The 27840-nt window shown below is 40.3% G+C and overlaps 1 protein-coding gene across 3 annotated transcripts in view; it reads left to right on the top strand.

Moving 5' to 3' along the window:
- Positions 1 to 27840, top strand: part of DPP10 (dipeptidyl peptidase like 10) — a 559151-nt gene that overhangs the window by 325168 nt on the left and 206143 nt on the right. The window contains exon 1 of one of the 3 annotated variants that reach the window (XM_083489331.1): positions 1780 to 2716. The exons of 1 other annotated variant lie outside the window; for it this stretch is intronic. In XM_083489331.1, coding sequence (XP_083345457.1) covers positions 2639 to 2716 — 78 coding nt within the window. In that variant the 5' untranslated portion in view covers positions 1780 to 2638. Of the gene's footprint in view, positions 1 to 1779; positions 2717 to 2918; positions 2942 to 27840 lie in introns of those variants that run through there. One more of the 3 variants, XM_083489333.1, reaches the window with a different exon arrangement.

Below are 27840 nucleotides of genomic sequence, written 5' to 3'. Positions count from 1 at the left end.
TACAGACGCTTCAGGTTACAAACTCAGCTAACCCAGAAATAGTACCTCGAGTTAAGAGCTTTGCTTCAGGGTGAGAACAGAAATCGTGTGATGGCAGCAGCAGCAGGAGGCCCCATTAGCTAAAGTGGTACTTCTGCTTAAGAACAGTTTCAGGTTAAGAATGGACCTCCAGAATGTGGTACTGTACAGTGGTACTGTACTTGACCACCTTAGCTACAAACTTCCTGCTAGCTGTTTATTATTCATTTACTGTATGTGTAGCACATTTAGCACACACAGTCCTTGGCTGTTTGTTTCATTAATCTTGAAAATTAGTGCTATAGATTGACTAAAACATCAAAATCAAAATCCAATTTTAGAATCAGGGAAATGGAAAGTTAAGAGATGTTGATTTTCCCAGCTGGACAATCTTTCTAAGTCTGGGAGGCAAAAAATAAGAAATAGAAACAGAAAATAAGTAGTCAGCTTTTAATAAACATGTTTTTTTCATTGAGATATATAGGTAAGGAACAACAAATTGTTTCAGTAACTTTTGTTTCCAAGATACATTGTAGATGGATGGTGTCAGACAAGGGTTTAGGAAACTGAGCTCAACTTTTTCCATAGATATGCTTGGTCTTGGGATACTGGCTTGGGGCTTGACTAAACTCTTGATTATTGCAAGGATATGTGTGGATTAGATTATGCCTAACTGCTCAGTATTCAAGTGCTAAATAATGATTACACAGATATCATTGGTTCAATAGGCACTGAGTATTCAGCAAGTTTGAAAACTGACCAGATCAGACCTGCTTCACTTTCGTAGGCTCTTCAGGTGCTGTTGGACTACAACACACATCATCGCTGCCTTTGGCCATGCTATCTGGGCCTGATGGGAGTTGGAACTCATCAACATCTGGGGGCCACCTGAGTTTCTAAAGCATGAATATGACCTTTAGGAAACATATAGGGCTTTTATTCTCAAAATAGATTTTGCTTTCAGTGAACCCTATAGTGCACATTTCAAATTAAATTAACTCATGCACATCAGCTAGTCTCTGTTGCTCCCCCCCCCTTCAAAGTAGAGACATAGGTGGACACAGGATCACAGTCTATTTATTTGAAAGACACTCTGGACAGTAGTCAACTCAGAGAAGGTCAATTGTTGACATTAATGGATCTCACTTAGTCATGGTCATTCATTTTAATGGGTCTACTCTGAGTAAAGCTTAGTTGACTACCACCCTGTTTTCTACTTGTATTGTAAACGTTGGACCCCACCACCCCTCTTTCTCTGTGCAAAAACTATTCCACCTTGCAAAACAATATTTCTATCGACATCAGATGAGAAAAAGCATAAAGAGCCAGCAATGCCGTTGGCACTGTGCAATTCTGTATAAATGGATGACAGTCGGAAACAAAACCTTTCCCTTTCTCAGAAAGGCTACTGGATTGCCGATGAGTCCCCCTGCTTGGAATGTTTCATTTCAGAGACGAGATCAAGGGGCTGATTTGTAACTTAGCCAGTTTGAACGAGCGCGTGCGTTTGTGCATGTCCGCAGAAGTCACACGCCGAAGCATAATAACTTAACAGTTGATGCTCAAGGCAAATCTCCCCTCTCTCCTCTCCCGCCTGCTCCTCTTCCCCACCTTTTCCTTTCGTTCCCCATCAAAGCGCTCGATCCACCCTTGGAGCGAACGCCCTGCCCTGCCTGCTACCCCAAGGTGACGGATTTAGCCGCGCGATTGGAGGCGGCATTCTTCAGAAGTCGTGCAAAAACCGGGAAGTGAGAAAGGCGGAGGGGTAGGGGAAAGAGGCGCTGCAGCCAGGTAGGCAGCAGCAGCAGCAGCGTCCCCTATGCCCGGGATTCCGAATGGTCCGCTCCAGCTGAGGAGGGAAAGCGAATGTGCCGTCTGAGGGAGCCGCGCTGTGCTCCTTTCCCCCTGCGTTCTCGCTGTGGCGCCGGGCTGCGGGATCCAGCTGCTGCTGCTGCTGCGAGGGAAAGATAGGGCGAGCGGGGGAGAAGGCGAGCGCGCGCGCGCCCTGGGCTGCTGTTCTCCTCCCTTCTTCCACCTGCTCTTAGGGAAGCACTTCGGACGCTGGGACCACCGGTGCCACAGCCACTCGCCGCTGCCACTGGACCTCCTCCTCCTGCTGCTTTTTTTTGGGGGGGGGGCACACTGTAGGAATGCCCGACCGTGCCGGTGAGGGGAGCCAACCCGCGTCCCAGGTGGCTGCCGCTTTGGGGCTGCCGTGCGCTCATTAGTCGCCCCCCCCCCCGCGCGCCCTGGCTTTGGAGCTGGCCGCTCCGGTCCTCTTTTTGGGGGCGCGCTTTTTCTCTCTGGCTTCCCTCAGTTCGGCTTGGGCTTGAGGGGGTTGGAATTGCGGTAGCCGGAGGAGGACGAGGCAGGCGGCTGCTTCCCGCGCTGCCCGGTGGGGGCTTCTCCACCGCCGCGTCCCTCCGCCGGCTTTCTTTCTTTTTTCTTCTTCTTCTCCTTCATCTTCCGCGTCATCTGCTGCTTCGCTCGCGCCGCGGGAAGAGAGCGGGCAGCTTTTGTCATGCCAGCGGGGCCGAGGGAAGCGGCTCTCGGACTACAGGACCAGTGAGAGGAAGTGCCCGCGTGTCTCTCTCTCCCCCCCCCACACTCCTCCCCGACCATGACAGCCATGAAGGAGCAGCAGCAGGCGCCGCCGAACCCGGGCAGCCGGGGGAGCCAGGCTCCCCAGCAAGACCAGGTAGGACTTGGCAGCAACTCCGCCGCCTCAGCCCGGGCGGGTGTGTGTATCTGTGTGTGCTTTCCTGGGGGGGGGGGCTTTCGTCCACCATTTCCTGCCCATTGAGGACTAGCATGGCAGCCCAAGTTGTGGCAAATAATTGGGGGGAGGAAGAAGAAACAGAGATGAGAGAGTACGCTTTGGCGCGCGAGCATCAGCGTCCAGGAAGGCACAATATGGGGCCAGGTGCTGTTGCTTCTGCTGCCGCCTCTTTCCCTGGAAAAGAAGACTTTCCCACTTGGCGGAGACTGTTGCTTATGCGTGCGGAAAGGATCCTTTCAGCCAGGCTGCAAGTGATGTGTGTGGGGGAGGATTGGCGGGCAATGGCTGGGGGAAGGAGGTGAGGTGGGTGGGGTGGGAAAGGGAGCCGTGGCCTGAGAGGGGAGGAAGGGAACCTGCGTGCATCTCCCTCTTTGGCAGGCAAAGTCCTAAAGGGAGCCCTGGAGCCCTGCTTTTAGATGCATCTAATAACAGTACAACCCACTGACCTTTATGGGGCAGAGAAGATTTGGTGGGGGAGGGGAGGGTGCAGTCAAAGGGAAACAGAAGGCTTTTGGCTTCGATGGCGAGAAGGGAAAAGATGCAGAGGTCTGAAGACAAGAGTCTAGTGTTATGCTCCTCTTTGGAAAAGACTATCGGATGAAGTAATAGGTGTGTGCAAGAGAGAGATGATATGGCTGTACAGGTGCAGAGGGGAGGAGAAGACACAGCACTAGGAAATTCAGGGAGATGAGGAAGAATGCAGACCATCATATTCAGAGCCTTCTGTTGTCATCCTAAGGAATGTTTGCTGTTCTCCCTTGGTTTTCTGTCTTTGGTTGTGGGGTTCTTTTTCTTTGCAAGTTGCACTAAACAAAGACAGAAAATGTGCAGGCTTTTTATAGATGTGTTGTGTTTACATCAATTAATGGCCCTCAGAAGAGGCTGCCAGCTATCAGGTCACTGGTTAATAGTGGCATTCTAGAGAGGAGAAAAGGCTGGCTGGTGTTACCAGAGATGGTGCTGTGCGCTCAGTATAGACACAAGGAATCTGTGAAATTCTCTCTGCTTGTCAGTTACTCTGTTGCCAGAAGCAGGGATGAAAGGAGTGAAATAAACTGGTGTGTGTAGAGAGAGATTTGGGAGTGAGATGCAGAAACTTGTGCCAGCCCAATACCCGCAACAAGAAACAGAAGGAAAATGTTATTGATTCCCTAGAGCTCCGTTTGGGGTTTTCATCATTGCTGCTTGTCCTTTGCTCCCGGTTAACACTTGCAAAAGTATTCACTGCCATGCTACAGAGATACTGTAGTGGTATTTTATTTTTTTTACTAAACAAAGCAATTACAAAGTATTCAGTTGTCAAAACTGTACTTCATATCATGACTTCTAACTTATACATATTTATCTCCCCCCCCCCTTTTTTTTTTCTGGGACGCTTCATGTTTATATTAGTAAATCTTACTGCCTGGAGCACTAAGATGTCTCTACCATTTTTAAGGTGGAAAGGAGCAATTTGCTTCTGAACTGTAAAGTGTGGTCAAGATGGGAATGTCTGTTTACAGATATATCCTTTCAGTATTCACATATCTTGGGTTTCATTACAGTAAGCAGCTGTATCTTACAGTAGCTCACGAATCACAGAAACTGTTTCATTAGCTGTCAGTTTTCCTGCGAGTTTTCCAGGCACCCCCCCCCCACTTCTTTTCATTAACCTGTGACACTACCTCGAAAGGCATATTGGAGATTGACATATGCACATCAGCTCTAAGCCATGTATGGCTAATAATGGCAAGTAAAATGAATGTTTTTCACAAAACATATTTCAACTTGCAATAAGATTCCCCCCCCCATTGTATTTGTGAAAACTATTGGACAAGATTTATATATCTCTGTCTCTCTATATAACATTTACTACATATTCAGTATGTTTTATAATGTCAGTTTTCTCAGTAGAAGATCTTGCACTGACTACCTATTTAGTTTCTTTTCTGAATTATTCACAATAAGGTAATGCCCAAGTTAGATTTTTAAGTGTGGCCCTCCATCTCAAATTACATGGCATTGTTTTCTGAAATACTAAACTTAATTAGTAAGTTGCAGCTTTGTTGTGAGAAGTCTTTTAATGTTCTGAGTAAAATCAATGCATTAATTAAACTTGTTTGGGAGAGGGTGATTGGGTTCTTTCAGTCAGTACTTAATGCTTATGTGGAGGACAGATTCATGTGGCTTTTTGAAATTTTACAGAGTTCTGTATTGAATAAAATATTACTACTTTTGTTCCTTGTAATTAATTTAATTGGGTTTGCAGCCTGTCCTGCTAAAATCTCATCTTACTCACTGCTGTCCTTGCATTGCTATGTTGGTCACACTTCCATTTTTCAAGCTAAGCAGCTTTCACTTTTGCCTAGGCCATGTAGTGACTAATCCCTAGCTGTGGCAGCATTCGGACACAGGTGTCTCAATGTAATGTGAAGGGCTGTAGTTCATAGTACAGCATTTGCAAAAGGTCCAAGCTTCAATCTCTGGTTGGGCTGGAGGAGGGACTCCTGCTTGAATCCCTGGAGAACCACTGCTGGTGAATGTCAGATAAGATAGAACAATTGTCTGACTTGGTATAAGGCAGCTTCCTATGTATAACATGCATATAACTTTCAGCTTCTGCAGATCAGTAAACACTCACAACTTGATTCCAGTTACTATTTTGCTGGTAAATCCATGTACAATGGTACCTTGGGTTACAGACGCTTCAGGTTACAGACTCTGCTAACCCAGAAATAGTACTCAGGTTAAGAAATTTGCTTCAGGATGAGAACAGAAATCACATGGCAGCGGTGGCAGTGGGAGGCCCCATTAGCTAAAGTAGTACCTCAGGTTAAGAACAGTTTCAGGTTAAGAACGGGCCTCCAGAACAAATTAAGTTCTTAACCCGAGGTACCACTGTATAAACATAAAAACAGCATTACTGCTATTGCTTTCTTCTGTATTAGATAGAAATAGGGAGGAAAAATAGTATTCACACTGAAATAACCTGCCTAGTTGGTGATATTATTCAGAAAGGTGAAATCGCAAGCAGAATAGTTGAGTTCCTCAAAGGAGTATCTCCCAGGGCTTTGTAGGAGCCAACTCCCTTTGCTCTCCCAATAAAATATTTGAGGGAGCTGCCACCCCAGTAGATGGGGATTGTCATTAAAATAGTGTGTGCACGCCATGTCATGTGACTGATTATGCAGAGTGGGGTTTACCGGCTCCCCCGATATTTTATTCAAGTTGGTACCCCTGCAGGGCTGAGTTAAATATCAGCTGTGATTTACAGTAGATAAATGAAAAATGTAAAGTCCATCACTTTTTATTTCCATAAAATATATATGCTGATGGAAGTCAGATGTTAGACCTGTGCTAGATAACTAACTGAACATACAAAGTCAGTATGTTGTTTCATTAATAAAAAGCTTATTTAGGGCCAAGCTAGACATAGAATCTTAGAATTGTAGAGTTGGAAAGGACCATGATGTTCATCTAGTCCAAACCCATGCAATGCTGGAATCTTTTGCCCAAGGTGGGATTCAAACCCATAACCCTGTGATCAAGAGTCTCATGCTCTACCAACTGAACTTTTCCAGCAGCCAGAGATCCGTGATGAGGATTTTCACTGCTACTTTGAAGAGCAGAAAATTATGCTGTGAAAGCAGGTGCTTTCCCAACACCATTTCCATCATTTAAATTGTTCTTTCTCACTCACCAAAGCTGCTGAAGCTACCATTAACTATGCAGGGAAAAACATAAGGTATGTTTCCCCCTGTGAAAGTAATGGCAGCACACTTTAGACTAGGAAAATGGTTAGGCAAGAGAGGTTTAAATACCCATTCCCCATTGCTCTCCAAAGTATCCAAATAGAACTTCTTGCTCTTGACATATTTGGAAAACAATAGTTTACACATCTCATGGAAAGTACAGACAAGAACAACTAAAACGATTAAATGACTCAAACACCCAAGTGTAAAGAGATTTGAGATTTTACTTGGGAGCAGGGAAGATGACTAGGGTTTAGTTAGAAACTTGAAGTGATTCATATGATTATCAATGGTAGAAAGAAACTTTTTTGCTCTCACAGGAGCATGAGAACGTGGAATCACTTAGGTACAAATGATTAGATGTCACACAAATTATTGGATGTGACAGAAGGAGTTATGTGATTACATCTCCTGAAAAGAAAAATAGAGGCAATATTATTGATTGTATCAGTGGCGTGGCCAGTTTGGATCAGGGCAATAGCACTGGGATTGGTTTAATCTTCCTATACACCATTTTCTTGGTTCAATCCCAAATACTACTAGTTTCCCCTTGCAGCTTGATCCACCAAGTTAGATTTATGCAAACAGACAGGTTCTCCCTTCTACATTTGAATTTCACCCCAGGGCTCAAGAAAATTTCTTAGTTTTATTTAGACATGTGACACAATCCTTCCCCAGGTAGTTCCAGTTTCCATATATTTGGGGTTCACAAAATTACTCCCCTCTCTCATACCATGCCAGGCCATTACAGAAGATGAGGTATGTGCACACTTCTTATCTAGTAAACTCCTTCTGCTCAGAGTGATAGTGGGATAAGTGGAGTTGGTGAAGATGAAGGATGTGCACACTCATGCCCCCTTTTCCTGAAATGGCACACACAGATGTGCTCGCATTCAGGGAAGTTGGCAAAACTGGCATCTGTTTTGTTCTCTAAATATCCCTTCACATGTCAGTGCTATAACCATGTGTGGAATAACTACTCACATGTATTTTCTTCAAAATCCAATTTTGCTATGACCACGAAGTACAGAGAGGCAAAACTATAGAATCCCAGCAGGGATATATCCTTTCATCTGTTAAGAATATAAAAAAATGAAAGAAAAAAAATCATACGGGGAAAAATCACAAACTGTTGAGGCTCCTGAAATATACTTGCAGGTCACCGTCAAACTCAACTGTTTGTTTTTAGCCATCTGCAGCCGTGGTTCAAACGAATGCAAGATTTTCTGGAAAGCCATAAGAGCAGGAAAGCATGGCTATTGTCCTCTCCTCCCCCCCCCCCTCAAATGAAAACTGAGGTTCCTAGGATACCACATTCCATGCCAGATTTAAGACTAAAAAGATACAGAGAATGCATGTAGAGGGGTGTGTGTGTGTGTGTGTGTGTGAGAGAGAGAGCGAGAGCGAGAGAGAGAGAGAGAGAGAGAGAGAGAGAGAGAGAAATGCTGAAAATTGGAGAAAACGCCAATTTTCTGTCCCCCCAATACACCCACACTCTGGCAATACATCCCAGATGTCACAATAACATTTCACATACACAAAAAGTCAGCTCATCCTGTTTTACATCTCCGACTTTAACTGAATTATTTTTAAAAAACCATAGAATACCTAAATGCTTCTTTCTGAACCTAAATTAACCTTCCTCAAATCTGCTTGAAGAATTCATCAGATGGCATTTATCCGCCTCTCACTTCTAGCAACTTTCCACAATATATCAAACAATAGCCCCTAATGAGCATAAGAGAAACTACAGCCATTCAATATAATGTACCCATGTGGGGTGCTAGTTGATGAATGCTTCTATTTTGCCACAGATGAGAATACTCACATAATCCCTACAGGTATGAACACTGTGAGAGACTAGTTTGTTTACAAAAAAGCAGTTAAGCGGTACCATCTTGTAGAGGTTATTGCTGTTTATGCAAACTATCTGAAGATTAAAAATAAACAAGCATTCAGTTCATTGATACGAGTAATCTATTCTAATGGAACCTAATGATAATATCAAATTTGCATACATTTTATACATATTTTAGGCAGATTTCCATAGCATGTGAAATATACATTGTATGTTATTTGGGCATAGGATTCATTCATAACTCAAGGCTTTCATTCTCTTTCTCCCTTTTTCTTTCTCTTTCTCTCTCTCCCTCCCTCCACACACATACACAGTAATTTGTTGTTTACAAATATCATAATTTTTAATTTCTTTTTAAAAATTCTATCCTGTCTTTCTTTCTTCATGGAACCAATAGAGACATAAGCAAACAACAAATTTCCGTCTATCTTTCTATAGGAGGAATTCAGTGTTCAGTGGTACCTTGGGTTACATACGCTTCAGGTTACATACGCTTCAGGTTACAGACTCCGCTAACCCAGAAATAGTACCTCGAGTTAAGAACTTTGCTTCAGGATGAGAAGAGAAATTGTGCTCCGGCGGCGCGGGAGCAGCAGGAGGCCCCATTAGCTAAAGTGGTGCTTCAGGTTAAGAACAGTTTCAGGTTAGGAACAGATTTCCGGAAAGAATTAAGTACTTAACCCGAGGTACCACTGTAGTGCTAAGCACATAGCTCTATCAGCACATTTCTGCTTGCCTGATGGAACGATTTGCCCTCTCCTCCCTCCCATATACTGTTTTAGGGCTTCTCCTAAACTCTCTACCGTGCTTATACTAGCAGAAGTCTTTGCATGGGCTTCCTCTGAGAAGGCTTGTTAGTTGAATCCTGCCTACTGGATGAGGGTTCTCTCCTATGCCCCAATGCTTTGTGGTGGTTTCACACTAAAATGATACCCAGCTTGTTATTACCTTCATGCACTATGAAGTCAAGAGCCTCATAGTCAGTCCTACTGCCGATGTGCTTGCTATTCAAGTGAATAATTTACTAGGTTGAAATGCACTGGATAGCCTGGATATGTCATCAGGCTTCATCACGTCTGCAGCTTCCATGGCTCCAGAGGCATAATGCCATCCCATGACACTCATAATAATTGCTCTTGCAAGCAGGCCCAAAGGGGCAGGTAGGATAAACCACATGAACAAAAACCTCATGTCAGGGAACTTACTCCTACAAAATAATTGCATGCAATGAACCAAAAATCTTTTAACAGTGTTCAGAATTTTAGATAACCTTTTCTACTTTGTTCAAGAATTCTTTCACAACTGAATCAAAATAAATTACGTAAGAACCCCATTTCTATGGGACTTATGGGATGAAGAATTCCAGTGTTCAGATGAGTATTTTGTTTGACACCAATACAACTTCACAACCTGTGACAACCTACCAAGACTGTTTGAATTAGTACAACTGAACTAAGACTTGTCACCAACAGCTACCATTGTGGGATGATATCAACTGGTATTAAGCAAAACTGTTGCTCAACACAGAATATGCATAAAAAGTAGAGAACTAGGTGAGGATATCAATGGGGCAGATCTAGAATGTGTTACCTATATTTTATATCATTTAGTGGCTTCATCCTCTCACTCTCTGCTGTCACAGTCATAACTAAGTTGAAAGGTTTCTGGTTGTGGTGGCACCCTTGTTGACTTCTCTTTTCTGCCACACATTTCATGGCAGTCATCCCAGTGGTGCCCATTCTCCAGGCAGCTGGAAGCTGCAGCTTTATTTCCCATTAACCTTAATGCTGTGTTTTTACAGCTGTGCATTGAGTTATGGTTGGATAGGTTTGCGTGACAAAGATTTAAATCCATTCATAAACCATTTCTCAGTCACAATCCAAGGGCATTTCAAAATACATTCGCAACAAGTTACACTGGTTTAAATCCAGAGTAACGCTTCTACAAATGGAAGGGGATATGAACCAGCAAACACTCCTGCACACTGAAGCAGAAGGGGATGAAATTTCTGTCAATCTCCCCTTCCCCTACAGACTCATGCACTGTTCTGGAGGAGCTTCCAATCCTTTAGAACACATTTTCAGGTGGGTATGTGGGCTTTTTGGGGGACAAAAAATCCATTTCCCCCTTAAATACATACAAACATAAAAAGAGCTCTGCTAGGTCTAAATTTGAATCTTAACCTTAATTATGATCTTCGCTTTGAACCCCCCTCCCATGTTCATCAATATACCAACACTTTATATTGTTTCATTAGTAACTTAAGAGGAAAAATAACTATTACTTAATCTAAACACAACCACAAGGGCTCCTGATAAGGTGTTTGGCCATGTGTGTTGATTGTTATGTTAACTCTGTTCTATCTTGTTTCCCCTTTGTTATTGTTTTAGTTAGATTGTTAGCTGCTTTGAGACTCCTGAAGGGGAGTGAAAGGCGGGATATCAAATCCAAACTCTTCTTCTTCTTCTTCTTCTTCTTCTTCTTCTTCTTCTTCTTCTTAAACCAATTCACAAACCAAGAAATTGACTATACTAATAATGAACCATGTGTCATAGACATTGCTGCAAAATTATTGTGCTATTTTTGTGATATACAAATGACATGTGAAAACTTTTTCTATTTTTTGTACTGTTTATTATCCCTTACCTACCCCTATGATCCTCATTTATAAAACTCAATAAAAAGTTTTTCAAAAAGTAAAAGAGCTCTGGTAGATTCAACCAGAGGCCTATTTATATAAAACAAATAATCTATTAAATGCCGCCTGCCAACATGCACACAAAAATCACAAAAATATTAATTAATCTTATTTAATAAGATTGTATCTAATAACTTTTTTGTATTATTCACTAGGAATTAATATTGAGCTGCTTGGTAACACAGAAACTTGACATTTTATAATATGTACTTGATGTTGAGGGTTGTTGTTGCTGCTGCTGCCGCTGTTTGCTTCTTAGCAGGCCTGCATGATTGAATACTGCATGTACCACTTTGCCTGATTCAATACTTTCACTACTGTGTGTAACAATTCAGCTTGGTTAACAATTGCCTTAGGAACTGTTTCTATGTGGTTGGCTTGATTTTATTTTATATTTGCATATGCTTGAAACAAGAAGCAATATTCCAGTACATAAGCAAAACTGTATTTGCATTCCTCCTTCCCACCCACTGTATTTTCTATCTTAGTGGATATTTCACTAGTAATATTACTTAGCTTTATATAAAATATTGATTTTTTAAAAAAAATAGATAGTAATTTGTGATACAGTGGTACCTTGGGTTACAAATGCTTCAGGTTACATACGCTTCAGGTTACAGACTCTGCTAACACAGAAATATTGCCTCGGGTTAAGAACTTTGCTTCAGGATGAGAACAGAAATCGCGCTCTGGCGGCGTGGTGGCAGCGGGAGGCCCCATTAGCTAAAGTGGTGCTTCAGGTTAAGAACAGTTTCAGGTTAAGAACAGACCTCCGGAACGAATTAAGTACTTAACCCTAGGTACCACTGTAGGTATAGGTTGTGAAAATAAAAAATAGTAGACAAAACATTTTTATTTAGAAGGACAAATCCTGATATTGTGGTTACATTTCCTACCAAAGGTGAATTTCCATTCTAGAAACCTAAATGTTAAAACTTTGTATTTCTTAATTCAAGTCTATGAATTACAGCTTACTAGGACTTTTAAATATGTGAACAAGTTCTTCCATTAATCGTGTTACTACAAGAATAGAAGTAGACCCAGCAGCTTTAAAGGACTGGAATGAAATATTAAAAACATTCATAGATCAAATGAATGTTTTAATAGCTCCTTCTGCCATAAATCATGTATTTCTTGACAAATGACTGTATACTTTCAGACACATTTTAGAGTCTTAAAAGTTTAAAAGTTAATGGGTAACAGCATGAAAAAGCATAGGTTGTCAAAAAGCAATGAGGATTCAAAGGTCACCTGGGTCATCTAGTTTAATATCTGCAGAGTTCAGTGGTAGAGCATCTGCTTGGAATGCAGGAGATCCAAGATTCCACCTGCAGCATCTCCAGGTAGGGCAGGGAGAAGCTCATGTATGAAATCTTGGGAGAACTGCTTCTGGTCACATTAGTCAGTACTAAGCTGAGCTAGATGGACCTATGGTCTAACTCCATATAAGACAGCTTCCTATGTTTGTATATAGGTATGAGGGACGCAGGTGGCACTGTGGTCTAAACCACTGAGCCTCTTGGGCTTGCTGATTGGAAAGTCAGCAGTTTGAATCCCCGCAACAGAGTGAGCTCCCGTTGCTCTGTCCCAGCTCCTGCCAACCTAGCAGTTCAAAAGCACGTCCATGCAAGTAGATAAATAGGTACTGCTGTGGTGGGAAGGTAAACGGTGTTTCTGTGCACTCTGGCACTCATCACGGTCCTCCGTGCTCCAGTAGCGGTTTAATCATGCTGGCCACATGACCCGGAAAACTGTGGACAAACGCCGGCTCCCTCGGCCTGAAAGCAAGATTAGCGCCGCAACCCCATAGTCACCTTTGACTGGACTTAACTGTCCAGGGGTCCTTTACCTTTTACCTATATGGGTAGGATTCATCATGGCTGTTGCATAAATATTCTACCTTTCCCCTCTGCAATATGGCTACTAACTATCTGTTTGGCTTCTCATCACAGCCCTTTTCTGGCAAAAGATACACCCCACTAATTTCTATAAAACAAACGAGGCAAATAAAATAAATTTCCTTATATACTTTAGAGCTTATATCTGGATGCCTGTGGGTGGTTTAGAGATTTTTGTCTAACTTTCTGTTTGCTTGATGATTCGGTGCAACGTGTCTAAGGATGTGTGGCAGAAATTGCTGATGTACAAGGTGAAAAGATTTTATACTGATAAAGGATGGCATCCAACGGATATCTGCTGACAGAAAGCATCTGTCATAGGAATGGGGGAGTGAGACAATTTTTAGTGATTTTCCCCATGCATTTCCCTTGTATTCCCCCTAATTTGCCTCCCTAATTTGAGGGTGAGAAGGAATCACTGAAAATTCTAATTCCACTGACAGATTCATTCCATTAGTGGAACACACACCACTGGCTATCACTCCCCAAATAGTGATAAGGAGAATTGAAGTAGTATCTCAAAGCTATGTACAGCTTGCTTGTGTATATTGTTGTTGACAAAAAAGTGTATTGAAAGTCCTAATTCTTCTTATTCTCCATTCACAAAAATAACCCCTTGCCTGATTTTTTATAACTCAGATCTCAGACAAAACCATGTACAGTATCATAATATATGCTGGGTATTATGAAAAATTACTACTGTGTAGTAGGCGATGATTCTTCACACCTTCAAGCTAAAGGTGGTAGCGGTGAATATCCCAATCATGACTAACAGAAGAGGATATGCTGATGTTAGCAGAGAAGCGGGTGGATAGCTTACCAGTTAGTATTTGTGCCTGGTAAAGCATTCATGGTACCATGTTGTCCTTGTTCCAGATTTATGCAACATAGGTAGAAACTCTTACAAAATGTGCAAATAATATTTTTGCAGTGGCAAACCTGGTTTTTATTAAAGCTACAATATACAGGGTGACTTTATTGAGTTTTGTGCTTTTGATACTTGGTTGGTTTGTGGTGCCTTTTTGGGCTTTAGTCCTTGCCCATGACTTTTTGACCCTTCATTTACCTACAATTGCCTTCTTTCTCCCAAAAGAAAATTTCAACCCAACTTGCCTAGTAAAAATGCAAAGGAAATAATATCTCATTCTTTTGCTTCTAGCAAATTGGTTTCTGTTCCTCTGACAGTGCTATGCAGAAAGACTCTGCAGAATGAAAGAATCTTTGTATGTGTGTGTGTGAGAGAGAGAGACAGACAGACAGACAAACAGACAGACAGACAGACAGACAGACTGTGATGGAGGGGAATCATAAAAGGGGCACTGCATTTCTTTCTTCAGGTTAAATATAAACAATACCAATTAACAATGAGCATGTGGTTAACACAATGCATTTCCTTCATTATTTCCATATTAAAACGAGTTAATTTAAAATGCCAGTTTGCTCTGTTGGCCAAAATATAATTTATAATATTTAGGAGCACCAAGTATCTTGGAAGTTTAAAGTTGAATCATTATTCTTTGGTTTAAAAAGCATTCCCTTTTCTCTCCCCCTCCCCTTCCCCAATTTTGTATCAATGCTGCAATGTACACTTACTTGATAAGCCTCTTTGGTCTGAGTGGGGCTTGATTCGGAGTAAATATTCATTAGACTGCACTGTAAATTTAACACACTCTTATAATGAATCTGCTGCAGAGGAATAAACATAAGCAATACGTAGACTTTTATAGAATATTGTTGTTTTAAATCCCTAAGGTACTGTTGTTTTGAGTCAAATGTTTAGAAATATAACAGTCATATTTAGATTTGGTATTCAGGTTTTGTTTTTCATTAGTTCCTATCTAATGGGAGTGTTCTCTTTCACACTGTTGCAGCACACCCAACTTTTGTATCTCCCTCTTAAAGTTTGTTTCATATATTATATTTGCACTGAAGGAGTTTGATAGAAAGTCTGCTACAAATGTTGGAGGGTATGCACTGTTACTCTTTTGAATCCTTGCAAGAGTTGGACATAATGTGATAGCAGATTTCCACTATTAGAAGGCCTGTATTGCTTTTTGGGACTATGCAAGTCCCAATGAAACATGAGCTGTCTCAATATCTGTCCCTTTTAACTTTTAAACATGCAGTTCTTTTATGTCCTACTAAGCTAGATCGAATAATATTCATGAATACAAGATAATAAAAAAGAACAATGCTGATGGTGACTGATGATGATAAATTACTGCATTTATCCATTACAAAAGACAATTGGATGGCCTACTGTCTTAGGAGCTGAAGCTAAGAACTTCCTTAATCATCCTTAACATGATTAAGAAGTGGATCACCACAGCTTCTCTGGTACTAATATCTCAGTACATCTGCTAAATTGTTTTTGATACTCTTTTTGTGATCAAGGGATAAAGTGAAAACAAAAGAGAACTTAGTTCTTAATATTTTTCAGATAATGTAGTTCAAAATTTCCAGCACATGAAGTGTGTAATATTTTGGGACAAAATTCCATAATAGGGATATTGCCATAGTACAACATCCTCAAGGCATCTCCCATTTCTGTCTTATGGATCCTGCCTAATGCCTACCTGAGACCTACGGGTATAGAGCAGTATATAAAAGGGCAGTATATAAATTTAATAAATAGTTGGCAACCATTATACATCCAAATCAATGGTTGAGAATTGAGGGTGGAGGAGTGGATGGTGAGGTCAAAGGGTCGTGCCACAGTCCTTGCTCAGCTCTAAAGACATGGTGTAGGAAAGTTCCTTGTGTAGTCCACTTGCCCAGCCCAAACCCCCTGGGTGTCCCTTACTGACTTCTGGATGCTGCAACCTGGAGCAGGCCACAGCTAAGGCAGGTACAGGGGGACTCCCTCTGCTGCTGCTATTCAGCAGCCCAGAAATAATATCTGCCAAACCCTCCATGCAGTGTAATTGTTAGTTCCATGCTATGGCAAATTATGAACCCCACTAATGTCCCAGAACTATCTACTCACATTGTTCATTCTCTTTAAATAATGATAGTCCTTCACATTGAGCTAGGGATGATTCTGAAAATGAATGTAATGTCAATATATTTTGATATTCCATTTTGCTTCCTTCTTTGCTTCCCACCGCATTCTCACTCACTATTTCTCTCAGTTCCCGTGATAAAATATTTAACTAAAGTTAAATTAGTTCTGCTTGCCATCTACTTTATCTGATATTTAATTTACTAAACAAGAGTATTTCAGTTCTAACCAACTGTTACAAGAAAAATAGAAAAGGAAACGGTATGCTATTCATACCTTAATTCAATAGCTATCAAAATCACTATTATGAACATTAAATATTAGAATATATTCTAGAATTTGGAACCTATTTTAAGAATACATTGACACATCATTTCATAATAAATGGCCAAGCATTCTCTCATTAGGAAATTGGCTGAGTAAGTTTTACGTACTAACTTGATAGACATTATTTGACTGTTCAAAATGAAAATTTGGTATTTATGTTCAGGATACAATTCAACATTTAAATTTTGAATACCATATTGGTGACCAGGGCGTTTTTTCAATGGGAACACAGTTCTGGCACCTCTCAGATGGGCTCCATTGCCATTATAAGAGAACAAGGGAGGCATTCATGGTGAGTTCCAGCTTTTCCTTTTCTAGAAAAATAGCACTGTTGGTGACCACATACATTTTTAAAGTGGGGAAGAAAATTCAAAATACTTAACAATACTTACCATCCTTAAGGACTGATACATTGTGAGCAGGGACTTATTCTGGGGGATGGGAACAGTGGGATGAATACATGGAAGGCAGACTTTGTAAGATATGGCCAATGTGGTATCCATGTAGCCAATGGAAAGCTAGTTTGAGGAAGGGCAGAAAGAGAGCCCAATTGAAGCTCATGCTAACCAGCGCTTGAATGAAATTAGTTACAATTCTATATTTCATGTTTAAATAACAGCTATTTTAATGAGCCTAGAAAAGATGCAACATACACTTGAATACTAAGTTATCATGCTTATTAATATTAACACTACAGTGGTACCTCGGGTTAAGTACTTAATTCGTTCCGGAGGTCCATTCTTAACCTGAAACTGTTCTTAACCTGAAGCACCACTTTAGCTAATGGGGCCTCCTGCTGACGCTGCGCCACCGTCGCGTGATTTCTGTTCTTATCCTGAAGCAAAGTTCTTAACCTGAGGTACTATTTCTGGGTTAGCGGAGTCTGTAACCTGAAGTGTATGTAACCCAAGGTACCACTGTATTTTCACTCAGTTTATATATCTGTACTAAGCAGAAAGCGTACTGGAAGAAGCTGCCCTATGAGACCATGATTGGATTGAAACTACAGTCAGAACCCTGTAGCCACTCAATTATTCACTGTAAACTGTATTCTGTTTTCCAAATTATTAGGCTACAATTCACTCCAATGTGGATACTGTTGCTTTTGCAGGAAGGATAAGCATGGGCCTCTGTGGAGCTGCCTTCCTGTCCTCCGCTATCAGATTGTGAGACACACTTTCCAATTCCTTCATATATAGAACATTGGGTATTTCTTACATAACAGGGATTTCTTATAATACATCTTGTATACAGTTGTCACTCTGCTCCCAGGTCACAAAGTATTCCTGCTCCAGAACAGCCATGGATATGCTAAGAAGAAAAGTGCCCTCCATTGATCAAGGTGCTCCCCCTTCAGTATACGTGACGGAGTGTCTCCACCCCTGTCGTTCAGCCCGGACACTGAGGTCCAGCTCCAAGGGCCTTCTGGTGGTTCCTTAATTGTGAGAAGCGAGGGGCAGAGGGCCTTCTTGGTAGTGGAGCCCACCCCGTGGAGCGCCCTCCCATCAGATGTCAAGGAAATGAACAACTCTCTGACTTTTAGAGGACCTGAAGGCAGCTCTGTTTAGGGAAGTTGTTAATGTTTGATGTTTTATTGCTGCTGCTGCTTCTTCTTCTTCTTCTTCTTCTTCTTCTTCTTCTTCTTCTTCTTCTTCTTCTTCTTCTTCTTCTTCTGTCAGGAGCCACCTAGAGTGGCTGGGGAAACCCAGCCAGAAGGGCAGGTTATAAATAATAAATTATTATTATTATTAATTATTATTACCACTACTACTACTCATAGTATTTTTCAGTTAAAATATAGCCAGCTATTTTCTCCATCATGTGAATCCCTAGGCATATTACTTTGAATTGTTGTAACTGAACAATATATACACAATTTAAACAGTGCCAGAGTTATAAAATATGCAAACAGAGGAATAGACCAATTTATTAATCACTTGGTAAAAGATGAATCCCTCCCCCCACAATGGAACACTGGTCTTATTTTTTAAAGATTTGTTGAAGTTTGTATTATTACTTAAAATACTTGTAAGGCAGAAGTAGTATTGTAAATCACAATTCAATTCCTTTTGAAAAGAAAGTGCACACCAGACAAAACTGAAAAATAATCTTCTCACTGCATGTAATGCATTCATTAGAAGTATATATATGTAAGATTTATTTATAGCCGCAGTATTATGTATATACAGTGTATATAACATTAAATATTATGTTTAAAATCTAATCAGTTTAAATACAGTAGAGTTTAGCCACAAGCACTTGGCAGGGATACTTCTCACCTCCCATATAACATGTCAAGTTTCTTATTTAGGAAAAGTGAAAGTTGAACCAGTTTTAAGTGTGTAATTTACTGCAGCTTTTAAGCATTGCTGACTTGAGTTGCCAACACATGGCACATCTTTTTATTTTATTTACCCCCAAGTTCAATAAAAAATGTGTGCTTGCCATGGTAACCTAGTATCTTAACAGCACATGTGCCAAGATAACAAACACCCTGTGAAAAAAACACATGGAAAGCAATATATCATGTCAACATGGGAACATTTTTCAGCATGTAAAAGAAAAAAAAATATCCTTCCCTTCAGAGTGTTATTCTCCCAGAGGTTTAGTGGAATTTCTGTTACACTTTCACATTTTGTGGATGCATATAAAATCACACTTTCCCTCAGATTTACAGTGCAACATTTCAAACCCAAGTACTAAAATTGTCAATAATTTGGGGAATATCTTAATTTTTCTCTTACTACTTCCATAGTAATGGAAAAGTAGCTTATAGGTTCACTATAAAGGTACACATTTTGACTGTTTGTTCAGTCCTTAGCCAAATCTTCTTCAACAAATATTTACGGGAGTGGTTGAGTAGGAAGGAAAAGCTGTTTCATATTAAATGTAGTGGAGCATTTACATCCAAGGTACAATTAGTTTAACACTCTATCAGAGCCGTCTTTCCCATTGGGTTTACTGGCATGTTGTGCCAGGGCGCTGGCCTCTCAGGGGCGCCCCAGCGAGTGGGGGAGCTGCACGGCTTTGCCGGCAGCCTCCCCTTTCCCTCCTGCACACCTGTCAGCTGCACCCCATCAACCATATGGCTGGCGGGCGTGCAGCTTGCCTCCCAAGCCTCCGCGGAGGAGAGCGATCCCCGCAGAAGCTTAGGATGGAAGCTGCGCCCTGCCAACTATATGGCTGGTGGCTGTGCAGCTTCCTTACCAAGCCCCTGTGGGAAGAGAGCGATCCCCGCAGAGGCTTGGGAAGAGGTTGACAACTTTGGGAAACGGGGGGTAGGGCACCGGAGGGATCTTTGCAGCACGGTGCCAGATATGCTTAAGACGGCATTGCACTCTATCCGTTGCCCTACAGAGGCTTTCTCTGGGTCCTTCCAAGTTAGAAGCTTCATGCGTTATTTCTTTGGCTTGTCTAGATCAGGCATAGGCAAACTTGGCCCTCCAGATGTTTTGGGACTACAACTCCCACCATCCCTGACCACTGGTCCTGTTAGCTAGGGATGATGTGGTCCCAAAACATCTGGAGGGCCGAGTTTGTCTATGCCTGGTCTAGATCTTCCACACATAGTGGTTCTGAAGCAATTCCACTTTGCATATGTGTCACTCCATTCTGCTCTTCATTGGCTTTCTCCCACAAAACAATTCAGGAGGCAGCCCAAACCAAATTGCCCCAAAGCTGCAAAAAACAACACCCAGAACATATCCTGCTAATCCTTATCCAGAAACACAGCCTCCCTTTCTGGTAAAGTTCTTTGGATAATCGTTCCTTGATGTACCTGCTGCAATCATCTCTTGATGGCTGCATAACTCTCTCTAATCAGATAATTTAGCCTTTGTTGTAACATAAGGTAGTTGTCAAACTACCATAGTGTGGAAAATATAATTATATAATATTATAATATAATCCCTCTTGTAGATATTGTGGGAGGTGCCTCACCATTCTTTTCCGTTTTCTCATTTGCACAGAAACTATAGCAATGCTTGGAAGGTTTGGGAGCATTGGAGCAAATTATTTGCATATAGAAGGTCCAAAATTCACTTCCTAGAATTTCCAGGTAGTGCTGGGAAAGACTAGCTACCTGAAATGCTGGAAAGTAAGATGGACCAACCGTCTGTATATGCTCGCTTCCCATGTTCCTGTATCTCATTTTATTAAATGGAGCTGTGAACAAGCTTTTCCCCTATGCATGCCTTTTCTTCACACATCAAGTTGCCACACTGAACTCCTTCGCTCCTCCCTTCACTACACACTGTGGTTAAACCAGGAAGGATTTAATTAAACATAGTTTTCTGTTTTGTCCAAAGATACTTACGCTAAAATAATTTTGTTAGCCTTTAATGTGCCAAAAGACTCTTCATTGTTTAAATTGGAATGTTTCATTCTTTCCCCCCCATGGAGGGGGCAAGATTTTAATCTCAATGTTGGTAGTTTTAATATATCCTGAGCTCCCAAAAGGCAATGATTTAGAACTGTGAGTACATTAGGAATAACATTTTTGGTTTGGTTTTTTAATCCATTTTTTTAATGTAATCTGATGATGTGCTGTCAGACGGAATGATGTGCACATACGATTCTTTTGAATAAAATATTTTTAACTGAAGCTGTATTAAAATAATATTTATTGTTAAGATTTTGGATTTGGCCCACAGATCTAATCTAAAAAGATGTTGCCTATAAGTTTTGCTGAACTTTTTGATATGAATTATTCAGCAAGTGTTTTTTTAAAGAACGTTTTAAAAACTAATTATAACTTTGGATGTTCCAGTCTTTTATGAATGCTTATTAGAATGGAAGTTGATTAAACTGTGGTGAAGGAAAATTCATTCAGAAACAGCTGACAATATTATCCTGTTAATGATTGATGAAGCATCTTTGAGAATTGCTTGCCGTATAGAACTTTGGATGTTTATATTCTAATAGTTTCCCATAATGGCTGTAAGCCTGTAGACAGTAGGAAAATGGAAATATCATATAGAAAAGCCTTCAGTGTGTACTTGCTGAACATTTCTCCTTCTGTTAAATAGATCATTTGAAATGTGTGTTAAAGATATTTAGCTTTGTCATTAATGAATTAATATTACAGAACTCATTATGTTCTCCATGGCAAAGAAGTAGTTCAAAACAGAAGAGTTCTATGTTAAGGGGAATAATGCATCATAAATAACAGTTTGGCAACTGAAAATTTTAACACCCATCTCAAAGAATATCAAGATTTTATACACTTTGATATCATTCATAATCCCAGGAAGTAAATCCATGGTGGTTTTTAAGTTATAGCCTTCAGTAGCTGAACTCATGATATATCCTTAACACTTTTGAAGTTGGTGGTGTCATTTTCTGATATAGTTTTGTTCATATGTAACTATGTGGTGTCTGATGATAGCTCTAGATCTCTACTCTCTGTGACTCAGTATTTGCTTCCAATAAAATTTATATCCTAATATAGTGGCACATGTGTGTGCATCATCTGCTAATTTGCCCACAGCTCAGCTCCCTAGCTGGCTAGGTGGGGCTCGCTAGCTCTGCGAGGACTTGCTTGATTCCTTTGCTTGAGTAGGCTTGGAGCAGGTGTCTCATCAAGTCCAGATGCTGCAATCAGTAGGCATAGTATAAAAGGGCAGCAGAGGCAAGGTGTTGTGTCTGCTCAGCTGCCTGTGTTGAAGGACCTCAGCTTGGATGCTCTGTGAGACTGTGCTTCGGTTTGGACTTTGGGCATGTGGCTTGTCCCTGGACTGTCCCTGGACTTGGCATATTGACTTCCTGTCAGGTAGGCCAGGGGTTCATGACAGTGACCAACATTAAGTCTCCTCTTCTCTCTGCTTGTGGATCTTCATCTTTAAGCTGGACTTGGATAGCACAGTCTTCAAAGAGAGGATACCTTCAAGCAGAGTACTGTTCTCTGACAGTAGGATTGTCTAAATCCTAAAGAAAGGATTATCCTCTGAAGAGTAGGATACATGGTCAGCTAAGTATCATTTGACTATCCATTCAAATATGAATAAATGGCAGTGAATATTTAACTATACTGAAGCCTATGTGATACTTTTCTGCAAAATCTTACATTTGAAACTTTACTGACACCGGACAAAATGACATCTGGAAAGCAGTGCCTTCAGGCATTACCCAAGAAATCAATCTAATATTTTTCAGGATATCTTAAATTATGATAGCAGGGAATTGTCACTAAATGAATCAAAGGTGGGGACAAACCCTTCCGAGAGCTGGAGGATTTTCACTTCATAAATTTTGAAGTGTGTTTTCTAAACCTCCTTATTCAATCCAGTCAGAGTTGAATGCTTAGAATTAATAGACTGTATCTAGACTGAATGGAAACCAACAGACATACTGGGATATGTACCATGGAGACCAGATGTGCAGTGCTTGCCCCTCCTCACTGACTGCTCCTGATTAAAAGTATGCAGATGTGTCTGTGTAATAATGCTCATAGGATATTGTGTCCAACAGTAGCAATACTCAGAATAGACCCATTGAAATTAATGGACATGACTAACTTAGATCCATTTATTTCAGTGGGCTTACTCTGAGCAAAGCTTAATTGGGTGCAATCCAGAGTATATCCAAATAAATCATGCTGAGAGCAGACTCATTATAATTAATGGACGTAAGTAACAACAGGGTAGTCCTGCCTCGCAAGCAAGGTGAAGCAACCTGCTTCAGGTGGAACTGTGAGAGGAGGATATATGAAAGCAGGAACTGGTGTTTTTCTGCTGCAGCAAGGAGCAGGGCAGGGAAGAGATTTGAACTCTACTCTAGCAAGCAAAATGTATTGCGCCAGCAGTGTGAAAACAGCAGCAACATTAATTATTTATTCCTTGTAATTATTAGCATATTATTTTTAAGGTGTTGTAATCTCCTACATTAGGGTCTTGTTTTTTCCATCTGTGATGTGTTGTTCACAGAGCAGCTACAGTGATATATTTGAAAACATTAATAAAGCAATTTTGATGCTCAGTCATGAGGTGCTTTACAATTGCTAATGTTTACTCAAAAAATGGGGGGGGGGCGCATCCTGTATTGGGGAATTGTAATCCTGCAACTGCAACTGTTAAGATTTATTTAAACCTTTGTTTTGCTGTTTGCCGTGGTAAATTCTGTAGGCGACAGTATTGATCCCACCCCGTCTTAGGAATAAGCAAAGCGTGCTGTTTAGAGAATACTCTTGAGTTTGAAAAGATCCACTTTAAGAAAGATTGATTTTGGGGGTACAATATCTTTTATATAAAATGCTGTATTGGTTCATTTAATTAGAGTTCAGCTGAAATTACTAGTGCCATTCAGTTTTGCTGTTGGGCTTTTTAAAGTGGTGTCCATGTTTCATCTCCACCGCCCCTTTCCAAAACTCTGGCAACTTTTATGAAAAAGAGATTTGGAACACTGCATTTGACTATACCTTGAAATGCCATCATTTGCTATGAAAGTCTAGTATAGACACCAAAAAGTTCAGAATTGCATGAACCATTTATTTATATATATTTACATGCCACCTTGCTAAATAAAAAATCCTTCAGGGTGGCTTACATGTCAAAACATAAGTACACAAACTATTACTGAACAAATTACCCCCTCTTAAAGTCCCAAAGAACAATTCAGTTCACAAGTTCTATAATCAGTAGTAAAAGTTCCCCACAGCTGAATAACATTGATTGGCCTTCTAAAAGCCACCAGAAAATTTCCCCAAAAGTTTGGATATCAATAGGTAAATAAAATAAAAAAGCTTTCTCTCTTGAATGTGCAAATTTCATTGACTCAGGTGGCAAGCAAACAAGGAGGGTTTCTTTTGTAGATCTTAGAATGTAGGCAGAAAAATATAGGTGCAGGTGGACCATCAGGTAACTCAAACCCAAATCATTTAGGTCAGGCTTCCTCAACCTAGGGCCTCCAGATGTTTTTAGACTACAATTCCCATCATCCCTGATCACTGATCCTGCTAGCTAGGGACCATGGGAGTTGTAGGCCAAAAACATCTGGAGGGCTGAGTTTGAGGAAGCCTGATTTAAGGCTTTAAAGGTTTAAACCAGAAGCATATTAGTAGCTGCTGCCATTGCCTTATTCTTGAACACAAAACTTACAAAATGTGGAAGTTCAAAATGTCGCCACTAATAAATGCTAACATCTGCAATATTTCAGTGTAAGCTTCAAGCTATAACTACATATTTGTCTTTGAGTGGTTTTATGCACTACCTACATGGTAAGGGTTGCCAATTGTTCCTTCTAATTAGGTATGGGATAGTCCCAACATTGGTGAATGGGTGATAAATAAAATGTCAAATATAAATGAACGAATACTATTTTTAATAGCCTTAAATCTGATGGTGGCTGAAAACTCTGTACAACACTAGCTTTTATCCCAGCTGGCACTCTTTCTGAAACTGTTTTAATTGCTGATTAAAATGTTCAAATCAAATTGTTATGTATATACCTAGCAATGTTTCTTAGAATTCCTGATCTCCACCCTCTCAGGGCTTTGTGTATAATTTTATTATTTCCCCACAGAACTGCTTTCTGTTCCTTTCCAACAGCTTATACAGTATTGCTGAACACATCACCCATACCTCTGTTATGCTGTATTTTAGCTGTTATGGTATAGTATAGTTGAGCTCACAGCTATAGTAATTTTGAGGCTTTGGGGAAGAAATGAAGAGAGAGATAAATTGCAATTCTCCTTGAAACATGAGCTGCAGGGTTGACACCTTTTTCTTACTGATTTAATCAAATTGAAATAGCAAGGTAGTGGTATTCAGAAACTCATTCAACCTTCTGTGAAACTTTCAGGATATTTTCCCTCTGAGGGTTGACTGAGGAAGCTTGCAGTAGCTCCTTTACAGCAGAATCAAGAATGCTGGTTTTAATGTATAAATCCTTAAACACTTTGAGCTCAGGATACTATATGGATTTCCTTTTCCACATTAACGTGTTAAGATATTCCTTGGAGCTCCTCCTTTGGCTTACAAGCTGTTGGATAAAAACAGAAAATATGTGTTATGGAATATGTGGAAGATTGTGTTATGGGGAGAAAGTGGCATTCAACAGATTACCTCTTTGATGCTTTATTCAGGGACTATATATAATCCTGAACCTGTTAAATTAATATTAATCCGTCTAACATGCGCTCTTTAAGGAGTTGATTTTGTTTAGAAATGTGTTATGTCATCAGGAGGAGCTGTGAGCTTCTGGTAGGACTCAGAGTGTGAGAAAGTACAGTAATTAGGGTGGTGGGATCCCCTTATAGGCCATCAAGATAAAGTGAGCTATCTCCCTTGGCCACTAGCCAGTTCTTTGTTGTTGTTTTTTAAAATAATATTTATTACTTTTCCAACAATTTAAACACTACAAAAAAGAAGAAAAACAATACAATACAATACAAAAAAGAAAAACAATACAATACAAAAACACTACATAACACTAATACATAAAACTAACAAAACAAAACAAAAACCATTTAAGACACATCAAACAATTTCAATATCTTATCTTTCATTCACTTATTTCAACGACCTCCTCACACCTCCCTTTTTGTATTCCACTTCTGTTAATTCTTTCAGCGATTCCTTTCCATCTTCCTCTGTTTTCTATCCTATAATTGTCTTAACACATTCTAACCTTATTTTTTCCTTTAATACTCTATTAATCTATTTATACTTAGTTCCTTATAGCATTTCTACTAAAGCCATATAACTTCATTCCAACATTTTTCTAACATTCATTAATTTTACAGTATTTCTGTAAATAGTCTTTAAACTTTTTCCAGTCTTCTTCCACCGACTCTTCTCCCTGGTCTCGGATTCTGCCAGTCATTTCCGCCAGTTCCATATAGTCCATCAACTTCATCTGCCATTCTTCCCGGGTGGGTAAATCTTGTGTCTTCCCACTAGCCAGTTCTTTGAAGTCCCATGTTGGTTTTGCAGTCAATAGCTAGGAGAGTAGAAAACTCTAGTGATGTCATTATAAGATGTTGAAAATAGTATATAAACTCCAGTTGTGTCCCTGTATAGTTTCAGATCCTGTCCACAATGCTTATCGTCTTGCCACAGGGTTCTTTTTGGATTCAGGTAAGCAGTAAAGGGAACACCAAGCTAGTTAACTGAGCTTTGTTTCCTTACCTGTTATTTGCCTTACCTGTAAATAAATATGTTAAAGTAACCAGCTTGGTGCTCCCTTCATCACTTACCTAAATCCAAAAAGCATTGCTTGCTCCTTGGCAAGACAACAATCAAATTCTGAAGAAACTGTGCTTATTTTTTTTAAGTGTACATCTTAACAATGTACAGAGAATGTCTTTCTGTTTAGGAAACATTTATTTGATCTCTCTAGGCTGTTCTTAACACTGCATGTCTTTGACACTTCTCTGCATACTAAGATTGGTTTTGTGACAGGAATTCTTTTTGTTAATCAATTGGAGCCATAAGGGGGCTTGATGCAGGTGGGGCTACCTTTGCTACCTATGGCAAATAGATTCATGAGCAAACTGGTGCTTATTCTCAATACAATTGGAAAACCTGGCATCTAGGAGGCTGTGAATATTTGTTTGGCTGGTGATATCAAATCACTAGCTCTTAAGTGACAAGACCACCCAGATTTGTGGATTGTTCCACAGCAACAGACCTCTAGAGACACAAAGCGTAAGCTCCACCTGGGACTTTTTATGTACGGTATCTTTGCAGATTTGATGAAATGCATCAGAGAAGTATAATAGTGTAGTTGACAGTGAGCAATTGCATTTGTTCACAAACTTTAGAAATGAAACATTGTTCTAAAATTTAACTTGCAAATTGTTTAAGCTTGGGTTCTGACACCCAGTCAGAATCTGTACATCTGTTAAGATAAAGTTGTTATGAGTACATTTCTCCTTCAAACACTGAATACACTCAAAGGAGAATTTGTACTGATTCAGCCTGTACTACCTGCCAGAGCATCTACTTGAAGACTTGGAGCACAGCTGCTTTTTCTTCTCTGCCCCCAGTCTCCCCCGAGAATAAATGAGGGAGGAATGAAAAGAAAGCTGCAAAATCAAGAAGCTGCATCTGTCAGGCTTTTGTCTGTATTTGTGCTATTTATTGCTTTAGTTTCAGAAAACAATGATGTGCAATCTCTTTCCTGTATGCCGACTGAACACATTATTTTCAAATGTGGTACAGTACTGTCCCCCACCCACCCAAGGTTCAAACAACAGTGATTGATTTGGCTCGCAATAATGAGTTTATTATTAGGAAGCATGAAGATGTTGTATAGCACCCCATTCAGCATGTTCAGGAGGGTTGTGGAAGTCAATTGTTTTGCCAACCCTGTTCTCTGGATCCAGCCTACAAAGTTTTAAGTAGGGAAGGAAGGAAGGCAATAATAACCAGGAACAACGTCTTCCAATTTTCTGTGATGTATATGTAGTATAGTCTTAACTCAACCTGGTGCTGCCAGATGTTTTGGACTACAATACCCATCAGCCTCAGCTTGTCAGCTGTGGTTGATGAGAATTGCAGTCTAACACATCTTGAAGGCACCAGGTTGAGGA

The sequence above is a fragment of the Podarcis liolepis genome, assembly GCF_965112155.1.
Source record: "Podarcis liolepis genome assembly, chromosome: 1".
Classification (NCBI taxonomy): domain Eukaryota; kingdom Metazoa; phylum Chordata; class Lepidosauria; order Squamata; family Lacertidae; genus Podarcis; species Podarcis liolepis.
This window is presented reverse-complemented; position numbering and strand designations above follow the sequence as displayed.